Consider the following 17,281-nt stretch of genomic DNA (forward strand, 5'->3'; position numbering starts at 1 on the left):
CACTCGTAAGGGTGGCTACTACCCAAGCTAACATTTATGGTGCACTCCCTGCGTGCCAGGTACTGGGCTATGGCTCACGAGAATGACCCAGCTCCTCACAAGGACCTCATGGTGTGAGGCAGACATATCAATTTCCCTCCTATGACAGACTTAAGATGTCTTGTTTGGTGACACGGTCAGAACCAGTGAGATGTTCTGTATTTAAAACGGCCCACAGGGATCCCTGGGTGGCGCAGCGGTTTGGCGCCTGCCTTTGGCCCAGGGCGCGATCCTGGAGACCCGGGATCGAATCCCACGTCGCGCTCCCGGTGCATGGAGCCTGCTTCTCCCTCTGCCTGTGTCTCTGCCTCTCTCTCTCTCACTGTGTGCCTATCATAAATAAATAAAAAAAAAATTTAAAAAAAAATTAAAAAAAAATTAAAAAAAAAAAAAATAAAACGGCCCACCTGTACAGCAGGGCCTGGCCTGCACCTGCGTGTCCATTTGTGGCAGAACCACTGGGCTTGCTCTATAACTTCCGGGACACGGCTGCTCTATAATCCATATGTCAACATGCATGAATCTCAAAAACAGGAAGGTCAGCACCCAAAAGCCTACCCGCGACTGGGACCAGGGAAGGGAACCAGAAGGCACTTAGCGCCCAGTGCAAATGGGGCAGTGAGTGGAGGACGTTTATACACTGCTGCATCCCATTCTCCTAACGGTCCTGTGGCTGGAATATAAACCCCGCGCTCCAGGCGGGGAAACTGAGGCTCAAACAGGCAACGTGACTTGTCCAGGCCATGTGGGTGGAGAAGGCTCTGGACCAGACCGAGGATGGAGAGTCTCCGTGTTTCCACCCACCCTTTGTCTGGCAGTCACTGGAGTATCCGCCTGCCTGCTGTACATTCATTCATGTGCTCACTCCCTCACAAGCATTCTGAAAGCACCTACTCTGTGTCATGCACTTTGCGGTCACTGGGGAATAAGAGAAATCAGACACCCATCTTGCTTTCGTGGTGCCCGCAGACAGTGGGGCTGTGCCAACTGAAAATGGGTACTTTGCATATCGGAGAAACCCAGCCACACAGCTCGTCTATCCAATGTTGACGGCAATAGTAAAGTGTTAGATTGAGAAGCGATCCATGTAGATTATTATTTTTGCAAGGCTTCAAATCGTACACAGGAGTCGCTTGGTTAAGTAAGATCCAGAGAGCAGAGGCAGTGACTCGAGGCCCTCTGAAATGCACGATGCATTCAGGAACTATAAAAGGATTATGAAAAATATTATATTCCAGAAACAGCACGCAAACAGCTGCCTTAAGTTTTCAATAGAAGCCGGTTGAAAATGCTCACCCGCCGTAATTTCCAGAGACAAATCTCCCTGCAGTTTATCCGATCCACTGTTGAAATTTCCATACCCAGCCCTCTATCTGCAGTAATAATAACCCAAATTCCATTTAGTGTTCATTTGAGCAGTCAGGATAAAGTCATTTCTTATTATCTCCCCACTGTGTAAAAAACAGCTTGAAGGTAGGAAGTCAGCAAGCATTTTCACCAAAAAGTAATTATTGTAAGTGACATTTTTACTGCTGGCATGCCATAAGGCGAACTGTGCATTCAGAAGGACAAGTTGCTGAAACAAAATGACAGGGTACTCTGTGACATTCTGACAAGAACCCAAACATTATTTAACTGGTGGCTGGTCTGATGCACCACTTCTCATTATGTCCATAGTTTAGGCTTTGAGCCCCTGCCAAGCCAGGAAATTCCAAGTGACTATGAAGACAGACAAGTATGGGGAGATGGGAGAGGGGAGGGAGAGGATAGGGGGTGGGGGGTTGCTGGGCAGAGCTGGGGAGCAGCATGGCTGTGGCCTGGCAATGTGGAAATGTGAGCAAGGGAGGAGATCGAGAAGAGGAAACGGGGGTGCAGGGGGAGAGGCAGAGTGGAAGACAGAGCCAGAGGCGGGATGGCAGACTTGCCACTGTGGTTGCTTGGGGAGTGGATCAGGGTGTGCAAAAGGTCCTGGGGTGCCCGGTGCTGGCATCCTGGGTCCAGCGGGAGCCCTGGTGGCCTGGAAGGACCCTGCCTGGCTCGAGGCCTTCCCAGCGGATGGGGCTGACAGCTTCAAAGAGTACAAGAGGGTGACCATCAGGCTGCAACACTTCTCAGTGGACTTCAGACGGGGGTTGCGTGAGGAGCCACTGAACCCTAACGGACATGTCGGGACTCACTTGGCTTCTTCTAAGAGACACCCTCACCTCAAAAGTGCATGGTGATGCTCATTGGCCCTCCTGTTTTTTCCTCAGAAATCGACCAGGCTGCCCCACATGGTCATGTGAGACCCCTTTACTGATGTCCCTGGTGCCCAACCCTGCCCCAGTGGCAGTGGTGGTGGCAATGTACATGGGCTCCTGGGTCCCGAACCCTGCCTCTGGGTCTAACAGCAGACACTTCCCACCCCTTAGGACTACCACCGACTTCCCCAGGCCAATAGAAAACATGGAGTACAGGGGAGTAAGCGAAGGGTCCCTGGCGGGCAGTCTCCCCCACCCACAGGAAAGGTCTAGTCCCAAACAGGTGGTGGCACCAAGCATCAGTGCACACCATGCCCACACTCTAGGCCCTGCCTCCCTCTCCTTGGGCTGGCAACACTCTCTCTGGCCCCGAGCCAACCTGGGCATTGCCTTAAATCACTGAAAATCTCAGCAAACCTACCAAATCCCTTGTTTCTCCCCCCCCCCCCCCCCCCGCCCAACCAATGGCAGAAAGGTGTAACCTGAGCAAAGTTGGACAGAGAGCTGGGGAGGGGCCTGACTAGGCCGGGTGGGACCCCCATGCTGGCCCAGGAAGGGAAAAAGTTCCAGTTGGTCCTCGTTTCTTCTGTAATGCGGAACATCAATGCTTTCTCTCCCATACACCCGGCCCCCTGCCAGCACAGAAGGCAGGCAGATGAGCAAAGAGCTCTGGCACACAGTAGGTACTGGGCTGCGTGCGCGCGTGAACAAAACATTTTTAAAGCCTGTCTAAGGAACTCTTACAGTGACGTAAAACCCAAAATACTTATTAACAAAGAAAACAAAATAAAAGCAAGGTTGTTACTTGGGCCACGTACAGCTTCCCTCCCCAAACTTGACTTCTAAGCCACTTGAAGAGAGGGCCTGCCTTTTTCATTCAACAAGGGGGTCCTCCAAGAGCCAGGCAGGGTGCTGGGAGATGGGGCACAGTGGCGAGCCAAGCAGACTTCATCAAGCAAGTCACGGTCACAAAGATCCTGAGATGAGGGCAGGACAGGGACGCGCGGGGGCACTGTGACACTGCTGCTGAGGCTGGGTGGGCCGGGAGCCAGGGAGGGAGAGATAGGGGCCGGGTCACACACTACGAAGGTGGAAGGTGGGACCTGAGGGAACGGACTGAAGCAGGGGAGTGCCGCAGCCAGTGTGCCATCTGGAAAGAAGGCTCTGGAGCTTGGGTCAGGGTGGGGACTGTGGTAATGGGAAGAAAAAAATGAGAGACACTTAGAAAATAGAAGCTGTGTGTATGCATACATGTGTGTGCGTGTATGCGAGCGTGTGTTTGGGAGGGTGCTTCAGAGAGAGAGAAGGATGGAGACGGGTTGCCAGTCTTCGGCTTAGACAAATGGGGGTAGGGGGAGCACTGGGGTCCTGTTCACTGAAGGGAGCAGTTCTGGGGAGACAAGGCTGAGTCCAAGGTCAGGTGCATTTTACTGGAAGGGGTGTTGAGTTCTTGGGTCTGGCAGTGGCGGTCAGCCCATGGTGGGAGGAGGCAGGAGGCAGGAACGTGCCCAGCTGGGCGCCTCAGCCTGGTGCATTGCATGAGGGTGCAAGAGAAGTTGCCTCATGTCACCCAGAGATCTACAGATGCTCGGCTCCTCCCAAGACATCATCTTGTACAACCCAGGGCTTCCCTCACTCTTGAGATGTTTTTTCTCTCTTCTCCCAAACTGAGGAAAGCACACACGAGAGAGATGTTCTGTGCTGACCCCAACAGCACCGTCCTGCGACCATGGCTGAGCTGGGGGTGGGCTCGGTGGAAGGTTCCAGGTGTCCGTCTGCCCTCTGTCAGGGATCATCATATTTCTGGTGCATGTTTTATAAGCTCTGAAGGAAACACGCACATCAAAAGCAGCGTTTGGGAATGCAATGTTCGTTTAATTTGGTTCAAAATTAAAAACGCTCCTTAAATTACAATTCATCTTTTGTAGTGAACTCAGTCTGGTGAAGCTGCAGAAGGAGCACTGGGCGACACAGTTGGCCCTGCTTCACGAGCTCGGTGCTCACTTGGTTTCCAGCATTTCTGCAGATCCATACTGATTTAGAAATAATGCTTTCAAATTACCTTCAATAACCTTATTACCAAACCAGCTGTGTGTATGAACACTTATCAATGCGTCCCTGTGCATTAAGAGAAAATGTATGTCATACAAACAGTCTAAATATATATTACCGAGATGGGAAAAAACAAACCCTCTAGTTAAATTGCTTTGCTGTAATCAAAGATTAATCACTGTGTGAGTGTGTGGCAGCGTGTGCGCCCGCACGCCCGTGTCCTCTCTTTTTCTCCATGATTCCTTTATGGCTTTGGGCAAGCCTGCCCATCCTTTACCGATGGCCACGTTCTTGGCAGACAGGTCACCCTGCTGTTTGGAGAGCGGAATTAATTTTCCCAGATTCCAAGGAGTTGGAGGAGCCAAGTGGTGGCTTTGAATATGGTTTTGTTTTTGGGCCTTCAAGGCCTGCAGCTCAGAAACCCTCCTATCCCCAGGCACCTGGTGGACAGCAGGCTTCGGACTGTCCATCTGTGCAGAGGCTCTAGTGTCCGCCCCAAGAGCAGCCTGTTCCCTCTCAATAACGCTGCCAGGCAGCCTGGCGTGTGGGTAATGATGTCTGGGCTGTGACGGAATGTTCCGCAGAGGTCCCAGGGCTGACGGCAGCCACTGAATGTGCCAGTGTGGTGGGCTGCACCCCAGCTTCCGCATAGTATGCGGGTGGATGAAGTGACCTGGTCCTCCATGGGCACCGGGTTGTGAGGGGTGAAACCGATCCTGTCTCCGACGTTCACGACGGCACTAGGAAAGCTATTACAGTGCGTTATTTTACACATCCTCCTAATCTCTCCATACTGCTTTACTTAATTTGTGATGAAATTGTTGAGAAAGGGTACTTAATGTAGGCCAGTCAGTAAAAGTAATTTATCATCTTCCCGCTTCAGTGCGCACGTTATCAGCGAACTCATTTTCTGCATTCATCATGCAATCAGCCTATTATTTGCATATTAATCAGGCAGTGGACCATGAAAGAACTGTATCCCAGCCAAACGCAGCACTATCTCAGGAGAAACACTCCGTAATTATCATACATCAGTGTTATGATGTGGTAATTGATTATAACATCTTTCTGCTGCCCCTGGGGAGCCCCTCTGCTCACCCGGCTCCAGGCACTCTGGACAGATTGTTCCTTTCCTCCCCAAAACAGAGGAAGCACTGCTGTTCTGACTGCTATTTCAGGGGAGTATTGATCCTCTCCTTCCAATTTCAGGAGGTATTTAAACTACGTGGAACAAAACTGACTGTAAAACTTAGGACTGAGCAGGTGTAGCCAGGAAGAAGGCACATCCCTCTGGACTCCGTGCCTGGAGAGGCCCCCCCCCCTTTCCCCAGCTTTTGGCTTTGGAGGTGCTGCTCAACAGCTTCCAAGAAAGTTTCCTTATCAGACAAAATGCTGCAACTCTAGTCCCTCCTTGTTGCAAAGTTGGTACAAAGGCAGTTTGGCTGCTTTATTTAGGTGCCAAATGACAGACTAATTTTGGTCCTCTTGTAAAGGACAAATCCAACATCTGCCAATTCAGACTTGGGCTATATTTAGGGAATCTACTTCCAAAGGGAAGAACAAAACACAAAATCAAGATGAGGCCAGTGATGGAGTCTCCTGGCTCGCTTTCTTTCTGAGATGCCCTCCTCACTCCTTGTGAAGACCCTGAGCGTGGCCCTAGCACATGGGGCTGGGGTCAGGGGGTCGGGAGGGGGGCCGGGCTGGCTCTGGGCTATAGGCAGGGGGAGGGCATGACAGCTGAAGGAGGGGGCTGTCCCAGCAAGAGAGAGAGCCCTGGGACACTGTGTGTATTTTCCCTGGATGTAGACGGGAAGGGTTTCAAAGCATCATGGACCCGTCTCCCAGGCCAGATGGATTACATATGTTCCATGGCAAAACTTCAGAGACTTGGGTCTGACTCTGCCACTGATCTGTCGCTGGGTTCTCTCCTCTTTTCCTGCCCAGCTCCTGGCTGAAATACAAGGGATGCATCCCAGGGTAATGGAGGTATCTGATTTTCTACGGTCTTTTATCTTGGATTTGCTCTTTTGTATTTGTTCAAATGTATAATTTGAACCCCGTTTTGTTCCTTGTTTTGAAATGTGGCCTTGACTTCTGAGCGTAGTTCCAGGACCAGCCATTCACCCATGGTGGTGAGACCAAGCCCGTAGGGGCAGGTGACAGCTCGCCTGGACCTACCTCCACACTCGGCAGCAGGGCCGCTGGTCTCAGGACCATGCATGCCTTTTCCATCTTCTTGACTGGGGCCAAATCACCTCTCATCTCTGTGCCTTGGTCTTCTTTGTTGGTAAGATGGGGAACATCGTGTCCATTTACTGATTAAGGATTTGTAGCGTTCCAGCTGTTCTTTCTTTACATCTCAGGTTGAATTCATAGGTGTTCAGGAAGGTTTCAAAGTTATCTAGCTAAATTTGGGGGACCAGATGAAACGAGGACCCCTACTCTTCCACCATCTTGCCTCTGTCCCGGATTAAGGATTAAAGGTGTTGAGACACATAAATACAGGAGTTTCCTCATTTTATTCCTACCACCTTTTTAAAATTCCTTGAGGATGTTTAGGCATTTAAGCTTTCTTCAGCCTTCCCTAGAACCAAATCACTGAAAACCGAAGTCCTCATTTGCTCCTATGACCTACTTTTGCTTCTTGCACTGAATGCCCAGTGTACTGTAAATTCTGTTTTCCAAAGAGAGTCTAAAGGGGAGAGAAGGCAGACGTGTCCAGAGGCCCGTGACCAGGGCCTGCAAGGGCCTTCTCCAAAAGGGGAGCTGGAGTGTGCCGGGACAGAGGTCCAGGCAAACCAACCGAAAGAGCTTGAGTGGGATGGTATTGTTGCTCACCCATGCCGACAGTCACACCCATATCCAGACAAGATGGCCTGGTTCCATGTTAGTTTGCCCCAGATGGCATGAGCGATAACCTGCAGTCTTGTTCTAGAAGCTCAGAATCTGGGATCAACTTTGCAGAATTGTGGATGGACAGGCAACTTCCAAAGATGGATGGCATTTCAGAGAAGCTTAGAATCTGCAGAGCTGCATGCAGGTCATCCTTCAGTGGACCCCAGCTGCCACCCAGCAACGTTTGCACTCGACAAGCTACCCCAAGGAGTGAGTAGCTGGGCTTCTTTTCTGTTTTAAAGCCAGAGGCCTGGCACCTTGGGTGTGCACATGTACTATTCTGCAGCTCTCCATGCGCACACAAAGCAGCATGTAATGCTAGTGGTGGCAGCAGAAGTAAACATTCAAATAGCATTTCCTCTGTGCCAGCCTGTTTCGGAAGCTTTTGTGCACAAAATCATTTAAACCTCCCAACAGCCTAGGAGACGGGTACTGTCTTCTCTCCCTTTTATAGGAGAAACTGAGACACAGAGAGGTTGAGTCACTTGCCCAAGGCCACACAATCGCTCAGGGGGAGGGGCCGGATGAGACCTCTGCAGTCTGTCCAGCCTGCCTCGACACTGCTGCTCACATGCGCTCAGGGCTGGTCACTGCAGGATAGTTTCTTATGTTTTGCTGTTAAAAGTAATTTACATCTCTCTCACTAGTGATTGGTTAAATAAAATATGGTATATATCCAGATACGGGGATTCCCTATGGATGTAAAAAGAGGAGGAGGAAGTTCTTTGTGTGCTGGCCTAGAAAGTATCTGCTATATTTTGCTAGTTGAGAAGAGCAAGGCACAGCACCTTGAGGCCTGCATGCTCCGTTCTGTGTGGAGCATCTAGACGTAGAGACTGTCTACAGGAAACTGGGAATAGGATCGTCCCTGGGGAGGGCAGTTTGGGGACTGGGGAATTCGGGAGGCTGGGTGACTGCTTTTTTAAAAAGGGCGTAAGCCCCTCAAAATCTTGCCTTTTATAATCATAGTGTACTTTATTTCTTCAAGAAAATCCTACAAATCATAATTTTTAAAAGAGTCAAATAAATCTCCTATTCGGAGTTACTCTGATTCCCTCCCCTCTCTCTTTTTTTTTTGAGAGGCATGGTGGCAAATCCCACTGTAGGAACAGAGACCTTTGGGGGGTGCTATACGCTGAAGCAGCCTTTCCTGGAAACAACATTTCCTGCCTGAGAGCAAACACTGAGCCAGCTGCGTGCTCAGGGAGGCCTGTGTGGGGCCTGCAGGTAGAGCGTGCTCCAGGGGAGGGCAGGTGGGCTGGGCCTCCACTCTCCCTTGCCCTCCTGTGTTAATGCTACAGTGGGGATGCTTTAGTCCCCCACAACGAATCCCACAATGTTCCTAGTGGCTACGAGAACTGAAAAGCAGCACGTGCAAATATTAGGGGGACGTAATCCCAACAAGTCACATTTTGAGAATATTAGTGACAGGGCACCCTCCTGTCCTGTGGTGTGGGGGCTGGGAGGGAGTCCCACTCTGAGGCCCTTCATGGGCTTGCTCTGCCCTAGCCTGCATCTCATCACTCTTGAAGGATTAGCTGTAGTACAACCAAATCCCTTTCTACCTGAGCTCAGCTGAGATAAGGTTGACAATTTTTGAAAGACATTAATTAGAAGGAAACTCACAACTCCTAGACCATCTTGGCAGGCAGTGGGGAGACACATTGCTCTTGACAGACCAAGTTACGGCACTGTACCCAAAGTGAGCAAGGAACATTCTAGGCCCTGGTGAGAAGTTCCCTAAGCCCTGCCTTGGCCGAGGGTCCCAGGCCTGGCTGGTTCTGAGGCACGCACTTCTCAGGCTCATGGCCTCCTCCTCAGCCCACCCTCTGTTTGAAAAGGCCCTTCCCCACAGGAGGTCGAAAGACCTTTGCGCTTTGGGCCAGCATAGCCTACTGACTAACGTCACATCCTGCCCTCTATGCTTCTCTAGGAGGGTTTTCTGAGCCCCCTCCAAATCATCCTGTAGCCCTAGACAATTTCTCCTGCCTGGGCACAGTCAGATGCCATCTCAGTGTCCAGGCTGTGCCCATGTTCTGCGTACCAGAGGCCACTCTGCCCACTGAGTCTTGAACCCTCCCTCACCTGTCCCCTCCACAGTCCTGTGGTGGAAGGTTTTTCCTGGTTAGACTCTGGCTCCCTGTGGTCCAAAGGTGCAGCCCTTAAGTGAGGGGCTTCTCCCCTCCATCCTGGGATCTCTTTGAATGGGATCAGTGAGAAGCCTGGGGGGCTGTGTTGCCCATCATGGGCCTCAGCCCACCTCCTCTTGAGAAAGAGCCATCAGTGAGGGAAGAAGTACTTTGGGATGAGATGCGGCAGGCCAGCATTCCAGGCCCAACACCGCCAGTGGGGCAGGTCACCAAGGTCACTCTGAAAGAGCAATGCACCACCCATCTGTCCACCTCTACTTTTCTTATACAACAGAGTAAAGGAAGCTACGTACAGGGAAGACAAAATTCCCCCAGAACCCACTTTGCTTCTGTCATTTTATTTTATTATTATTTAAAAAATATTTTATTTTGAAGTCATCTCTACATCCAATGTGGGGCTTGAACCCACAACCCCAAGATCAAGAGTCAGATGCTCCATGGACTGAGCTAGCCAGGTGCCCCCTATTGTCATTAAAAAAAAAAAAAAAGCCCTCTGAATTAGGGGCTCCTCACCTTTTTCAAAGGTGCCACACATGCCATGTCCTTTCATGACTATGAACCTTGGGCCTACAGAACCCTTCCTGCAATGTCCTCCTTTCTGATGCCTTTGCAGCCCAGCCCCTCCTTGGGGCTTCCTCAGTGTGGGGATGGGGACTGTACCCACACATACCCAATGACAGACAACCAGAAGGGAGGTTGTGTCTGAATCCAGAAACCTATCTTCTCTGACTTTAGAAGAGACAGTTATTCCTTCATTACGGCATTCCTGATACAACAAAAAACATCCTAATGCAGGTTTCAACCAAGAGAGAAAGATATGGGTGGAGCACTCAGTTCTTCTGGCCACCATGACACCACCTCTTGACAATGAGTGGCTGCACAAGGCTGAGCTGCCCATCAAATGATGAGCAGCAGCCACCTGGCTCAGGGAGGGGGCACTATCTTTTTTCTTTTCTTTTTTTTTTTTTTTTTTAATGATTCATGATGCTATCTTAACATTTTTTAAATTTTTATTTATTTATGATAGTCACACAGAGAGAGAGAGAGAGAGGCAGAGACACAGGCAGAGGGAGAAGCAGGCTCCATGCACCAGGAGCCCAACATGGGATTCGATCCGGGGTCTCCAGGATCATGCTCTGGGCCAAAGGCAGGCGCCAAACCGCTGCGCCACCCAGGGATCCCGAGGGGGCACTTTCTAGTTTACATGGGGCCTTCCAGAATTCTCTTTTGTCTCTCTGCTGTCTGTGGCTATGTGTAAATCAGTTATATTTATACAAATCTTTTCAGGGGTTAGAATAACTCTTCCTGTAGAGAACCAACAGTTACTCTCGCTGATTTATTCTGATGAAAAGAGAAGAAAAAAAAAATCAAATCAAATCTAGTCTAACGCACAGAATGATGAGATTTAGTGCCATGGAATCTTTAAGAGGGGGCAAGTAGCCCCTCCTTTTCTCCATTAACACGCTAGCCAAATGCCTGCATGAGAATCCTATTGCTGAGATCAAAGCACTCAAACCCTGGACATTTTCCTGGTCATCTCATGGGCGCGAAGTGAGAATCATTATGCAGATTACCAAGGAATGTCAGCCTGTCCCTAACCAGGGGCTGCTGCCACGGGAATCCCCTGGGTGCCTGAACCTCCCGTACAGCACCCGGCCTGTGGCCATCGTGCCAGTGAGGGGGCACATGTGAGACCACCCATGTTTAAGACATGGCAGCAGCTGTCCCCCTGAGAGGCAGCTGATGCCCTGCTGAGAGCAGTGACACGGAGCCATGAATCCTCCATGGGGGGAGATGACTCGGAATTCACAGTTCCTGACTGATACACTGGGAAAAAAGCTGGAGGTTTTACAGTTTGCAATAATCCATCTGAAGCCAGTGTGGAAGCTTATTAGCTACAGTAACGAAATGCTCTCATGTTAAAAAGTTATAAAGCGGAGCCCACCGGTTCTCTGTAATGTAATGACTAACATTGCATCCAGGAAAATCTGGAAAATCCTCCCCCGCCTCCTTTTTTTCTGCCCCTTTTAGATCGTCTCTTGTCTCCTTCCCTCCCTTGGGGCAAAAAGATTAATCACACCAAGGAACTGTGAATATGAAATAAGCTTCAGGGAAGGAAAATGGGGAAAAAAAAAATCCAGTGGTTTACTAGATTGTATCTACCTACCGATCTATGTACCTCCCTCCCTCCCTAGCTATACATATGCACACAAGCAACCCCCTTCCTTGTACTTCAAGATTTTCTTCCCTTTAAAAAAGCCTGCTAGCTGATAAGCATGGATGGCAGGCCACACTCAGAGAAAACAAGCCTTACAAGGCCCCTCCCTTCTCCTCCTGTAAGTGCTTTTTCTTGGCTTCCCCAGAGCACTGCAATTGCTAAGCAGTGTGAGGTTGGCTGAAGCATGATACCTAGGATGGAAGACAGACAAAAGGAAGACGCAGAGAACCAACCCCCAAAGGCCTCTCTGCAATTCCATCTTCAAATACTTCTGTCATATTAGATCAAAGACGACCCTGGATGGAACTGCCGACGCCCCTCCCCAAGACGCTGGGAACTTTGAAAGAAGCCAACTCAAAAATGTTGTGTAGAGGACCAGGCTGCCTGGAAATACATGAACAAGTATGTGATCTTAAGTTCGGTCTTTAACGCCGCCCCCCAACCCCCCAAAGGTACTCATGTGATTGGCAGGGGACCCTCTACTCTGATGATTTTTCATCAAGACCCCAAAGGCTTACAAGCAAAAGCACAGGTCACCGGTGGAAAATGGCATCAACCTTCCCAAAGGCCCAAGGCCATCACCCAATGCTCAGATCATCAAAGAACATTCAGGAATGGTTCTGTTCACCAGGAGGAACTGGTGATGTAATTCAAAGTTCAGTCTCTTGCTGTAAAACTCATCAGCAAGCTTGACATATAGATCATTAAGGAAAACGGAGACCCTGAGGGATGACGGCACTGGGCAGAAAGAGGCAGACAGGAATTCTTTAGTGAGGCAAACAGATTCCTGCGTCAGCAGTTTGCCGTTCTGATGAGTGAGGCCACTCTACTCCTGGTCACCTTATCACCATGGTAACTGAGGACGAGCCCTGCACTGGGCCCACGCGTCCTCTGCTCTGAGTCCATACCTCTCACTGAGGGGCTGTGGATAGAGGGCCAGTCTTCCAGAGTCCTGCCACAACTGGGAGGCTACCCTCCCAGCCAGGCCAGCTCAGCCACCTGGATGCTCAGCTGCTGAGCATTTCTCACCATATTCAGGAACCAACCAACCCAGCACTGGAATGATCGTCCTGCAGCCAGCTGGTTCTACTGGGCCGAGCCACCTCTGGCACACGCCTCATGGAGCCACCACCAAGGACAGCATCTTTCTGAGTCTGGGGGCTTCTTGGAAAGATTCTGTGGTAGCCATGGTGAGAACAGAGAACCAGAATCCTGAGGAAGTCCTTGAACTGGATTCACTACCATGCCTTTGGGACAGCACTGCTGAAGCCTTCCTCAGAGACACTGTTTCTCTAATCCATTGAGGAAGATTCTGGAGTCCCCTATGGGCATCCATCCCAAAGATTTACCAATACGCATCATCATAAAATAATTCCGTCTTTTGAATCTAAATTCCACATGCTGAAAAGTTCAGCTACTTTGATTTTTAGAAACATTCTTGAAAGGATAATATTGATAGTAAAGAAATTTCAAACAAGGAAAACTACGACCCACAGTCTTGCCACTATGATAATCATTCTTCTTGTTTTGACAAGCACTTTCTAGTCTTTGCTGATCCAGAGAAACATTTTTGGTTAGCTACCATCATGATATTAAAAAATTTAGGGGTGCTAGGTGTCCCACACTTGGTTTTGGCCTAAGTTAATGATCTTAGGGTCCTGGGATCAAGTCCTGAGTTGGGCTTTGTGCTCAGGGGGTAGTCTGCTGGAGACAGAGAGATAGAAACATAGGTAGAGGGAGAAGCAGGCTTCCTGTGGGGAGCCCAAGAGGGGACTTGATCCCAGGATCCTGGATCATGACCTGAGCCAAAGATAGACTGTCAATCACCGAGACACCGGGGGCCCCAGATTCTCTCTTCTTCTGCCCCCCGCCCCCACCTGTGCGTGCACTAAGATAAATGTCTTTAAAAAAAAAAAAAACCCTGTGTTTTCCTAGAATATATGAAATATTTTTCCATTTCTCTCCACAATCACCATGACTATTGTTTCCACGGTTTCCCTGTTATTGATAAGGGGCACGATGGGTAAATGGTCAGCAATCTGTCTCCCATCTTGCAGAGGTGACACAGGGAGAGGCCTGCTTGCCACCCCTTCACAGAAACCACTGGAAAGTTCCTCAGTGCTCACTTTTATCCAGGCTCCCTGCCCCTGCCAATTTGTAGACTCTCCAAGCATTCTATGCATCAATTTGTTTTATAAAGTAATTTGATATCTCACAAATACTATTTACTTCCCTCTGAGGAGCCTGGCGTGGTTTTCCTATATTGGAAATGTGACTGTGGAAGTTCCAGTATGGTAGCAACTACCTGCCATAGAGCAAAGAGCAAAAGGCCATTCTTTTCAAGGATTTGTTCACACATGGCCAAGATTTTGGCATCAATTATAACTGACCTGAGACTGCAGGAGATCTCATGTTTTATTTAGGAACAAGTGATTTTGATCTAAAAAATGTCTGTCACATTCTACCAAGTTTAGTCCTAAGTCTGGTGGGGCAGCAACTACTCTTGGGGGACTATGGGGAGGCCAACTTTCTGCTGCAGCAAGAAGAGGCAAGGCTAATTTTTCATGCAAATGTCTGCAAAACTCTGGCACAAACAAGGTGTTGCATTATTTACCCTAATGCATCTGGAATATGGGCCAGGGCTGGGTAAGTTCTCTGGGACTTGTTAACCAAACTGACCAAGCCGGAAATGAAGTGAGAAGGAAGTACCAGTGATCCTTCTTTGGGTGGACAAACCATTCCATTTAGATGTCCAGCCAGGGGACCAATGATTCGGGTAAGATATAGCCTTCTGCCTCCCATTCTGGTCAAGAGCAAACTGGGAACATCCGAAACACAAGCTTGGCCAGGAGCTCTGCTGCAAGCGCCCCGCTCCGGCTGCATCTGTGCGTGGGTTTGGCATCTCACAGTGGTAGCGGCCGCTGCCGCCCAGCTGTTCCCGCGCTACACATGTTTTCCCTCGTAAAACTTGCAGCAGGCTGGCGGGCTTCACGCTCCTCACTTAGCTTTGTTTGTGTTTTCAATGAATCAATGGGATATGGAGGCTAATCAACATGTTTAGAAAAATAAAGGAAAAACGAGGAGCAGCACAAGATGCTGGCTGTTCCTGGAAGCTGGGCGAGCAAAGCTCTGTACCAGTGGGATCGCGGGGAGGACACTCAAGGGGGTCTGGGAGCATGGTGCTTGCGCAAGGGGTCCACAGAGCCGAAATGCCACCTCAGAGATCTGGGGCTTCAGATGCCAACAAGCAGCAGCCAAGCGTCTCGGCCGGCTGGCACTCCAGAGCCCCTCTACCTGCCTCCAGGCTGGATTCCCATGCTCAGCCTCACTCTTCGGGGCATCACTGGCTCTTATCCAGCTATACCCTACACTGCTCCCAGGAGCCCCCTGCCATCTCCTTTAGGTGATCCCATCTGCCATTTCCTTCTTCCCCATCCTTCTTGCTTGAAAGTGACCCCAAGGTCTTCCGGACAGACTCAACTTCTCCCTACCATGACCCTGCTGGGAGGATATCATGTGCCCAATCCTGTCCCCTCCTATTCAAATGGAGGCCCCCCCCAGGTGCAGACTCTGTCTCTGACTCGGACCCTGGCCCCCAGTCCTGGGCACTTAAGAAGCCACAGACCAATGAGACAATTTGGTGGCAAGCAGGAAAACACCAGAAGAAACCCTCCCTTGGCTCTTGACTCTCCTCGTCTCCATTAGAAACTAGGATCATGAGAATCTAACATGCCAACAAGCCAACAAGATAGAATGTTTTCAGCTCCCTGGATCCAAAGTCAGGGATCAGAGTCTCCCCACTATGGACCAGAGAACAGGAAAACTTACAGGGGAGGGAAATATCTCACACAAAACAAGAGACATTAGTAGTTACCTGAGCTCACACAGCCCTGCTGCAGGGGGTCCTGTAGTGACGTCACAGAATGGAGAACTAAATAAGATAAGAGATTACAATTAAATGGGGAAACAAAGCCCAGGCATTTAAAACTTCCTAATGCCCTCAACGCAGCAAAGTGGGGACAGTGACAGGCCCCGAAGGTAGGGGCCCTTACCTTATGGGGTGGTGGGGGGGAAGGTCAGAACTCAGGGTTGACGCAGATAGGCACGGTTCTCCTGGGAAGCTGGGACCCCTGGGTGGGAGCAGGTGGAAGCTGGAGCCCATTATATCTTCCACCTCTATGTCTTTGGCTGATTTCCTTTCCTGATTCTCTGATTTAGCTACTTGACTTTTACCTATATTTATGTATAAACAGCATTTTCTTAATTAGTAACTCATTTTCTGCTGCTTATAAAATTAGCTAGGCACAATCTTCTCTCTCCTAAAAACTAAAGGCAGTCCCATGGCAACAGGTAGTGGAAGAAGGGGGCAGTTCTTGGTCTCTAGGCACTGGGCAACTGTTGAGGGCACAGCTGGCGGCCTCCCCCCATAGATCCCCTGCACTCACTTCCCTGTAGGAGCCCAGGGCAGGGCTGCTCTTACCTGGCCCTTGCTGCTGACCCTGGACAGGCAGGACACCCTGGCCCAGCTCGCCGTTGAGCCAGAGCTGCATCCGGATGAAGGGTTCACGGCCTTTCTGGGTCAGCTTGCTCCAAGGCTTTGGCCGGGACAGCATGTCGCTGACGCTGCCCTGGGACAGGCCCAGTACCTGCAGTAGCAACCAAAGACATGGCATCAGTGCCTGGGATTTAGTGTGAGGCCACAAAATGCTTTAGTGATGCACACGCAGAGCCATGGAGAGGCCGAGATGGATGACACCCAGTGAGCACTGCAGGGGCTGAGCACAGAACCCCCTGCCTGGTGGACGGCGCCAGCCTGGGGCGGGGAGAGAAACTTTTCAAGGTCACTGGTGGGCTGATGCCCTGGCAGGGGGAGCCACAGTTACAGTCATAGCTTTCTGCTCCCAGGGAGAGGGGATGGGATCTCTCCCAGGGCCGCGATCCTGCCAAGGTCCCAGGGTTGTTGTCCCGACAACCTGAGAAGCAAGCGTCGAAACCACCTTGCTCTGCCTGGTGGTGCCACAAAAGGCCGAGGTGCTGGGGCCAAGGACCCCTTTAGCAACCAGAGCGGCGGATGCTGGCAGGATGCTAGAGGCCAGTTTTCTTTATGGCGCTGGGCCAGCCCGGCATTTAGAAAGGTTTGCTCTCTCTGACCACATCCTGCTCTGCAGTGGGGGCCCAGAGGTGAGCGGGTGGTGATGGGGGTGCCAGCCTGGGAGTAAGTCTCAACTGCAGACGACCGACAAGTTGCACGTACATGCCCGAGTTTTCTTAACGCTCACATATGGCCATACATATGTATGGGCACAAACACCCCCCCATAGGACACAGATGCAGCCCAGAGATATTTAGGGGCTGCATTCGATCACTCTTTTGAAAAGTTCTCAAGTTCCAGAATAAACTGCACTCACGGGCCAAACAAGTTCAACGCTATTAAGTCTCTGCTAAATTTAAGGCATGAGCACAAATGTCTATTTAAATGTTCTCAAATGATATTTTTACAACACTGAACTAGAAATTTCAAGGGACTTTACATTCTCATCCTCGCTTCTTTCTACCCCATCACCTTTTGCAAAATCAGGACAAAGAGATCACAATCAGATATTGTAAGGATCCACGACACGGTATGTGGCAAACACCGAATGGAAGGCAGGGCAGTGTGGGGCTGGGGGGGTGGGCAGGAGGGG

General features: G+C 50.2%; 1 protein-coding gene across 6 annotated transcripts in view; it reads right to left on the reverse strand.

Annotated features, from left to right (window-relative positions):
* The window catches only part of CUX1 (cut like homeobox 1), a 364,561-nt gene that overhangs the window by 47,959 nt on the left and 299,321 nt on the right, over positions 1-17,281 (reverse strand). For 3 of the 6 annotated variants that reach the window (XM_038539188.1, XM_038539187.1, XM_038539186.1), the window contains exons 19-20: positions 16,078-16,243; positions 15,472-15,528 (exon numbers count right to left, since the gene is read on the reverse strand). The exons of the other annotated variants lie outside the window; for them this stretch is intronic. In XM_038539188.1, coding sequence (XP_038395116.1) covers positions 15,472-15,528; positions 16,078-16,243 — 223 coding nt within the window. The remainder of the gene's footprint in view (positions 1-15,471; positions 15,529-16,077; positions 16,244-17,281) is intronic. 6 annotated transcript variants of the gene reach the window in all.

The sequence above is a fragment of the Canis lupus genome, chromosome 6 (genome assembly GCF_011100685.1).
Source record: "Canis lupus familiaris isolate Mischka breed German Shepherd chromosome 6, alternate assembly UU_Cfam_GSD_1.0, whole genome shotgun sequence".
Taxonomy (NCBI): Eukaryota; Metazoa; Chordata; class Mammalia; order Carnivora; family Canidae; genus Canis; species Canis lupus.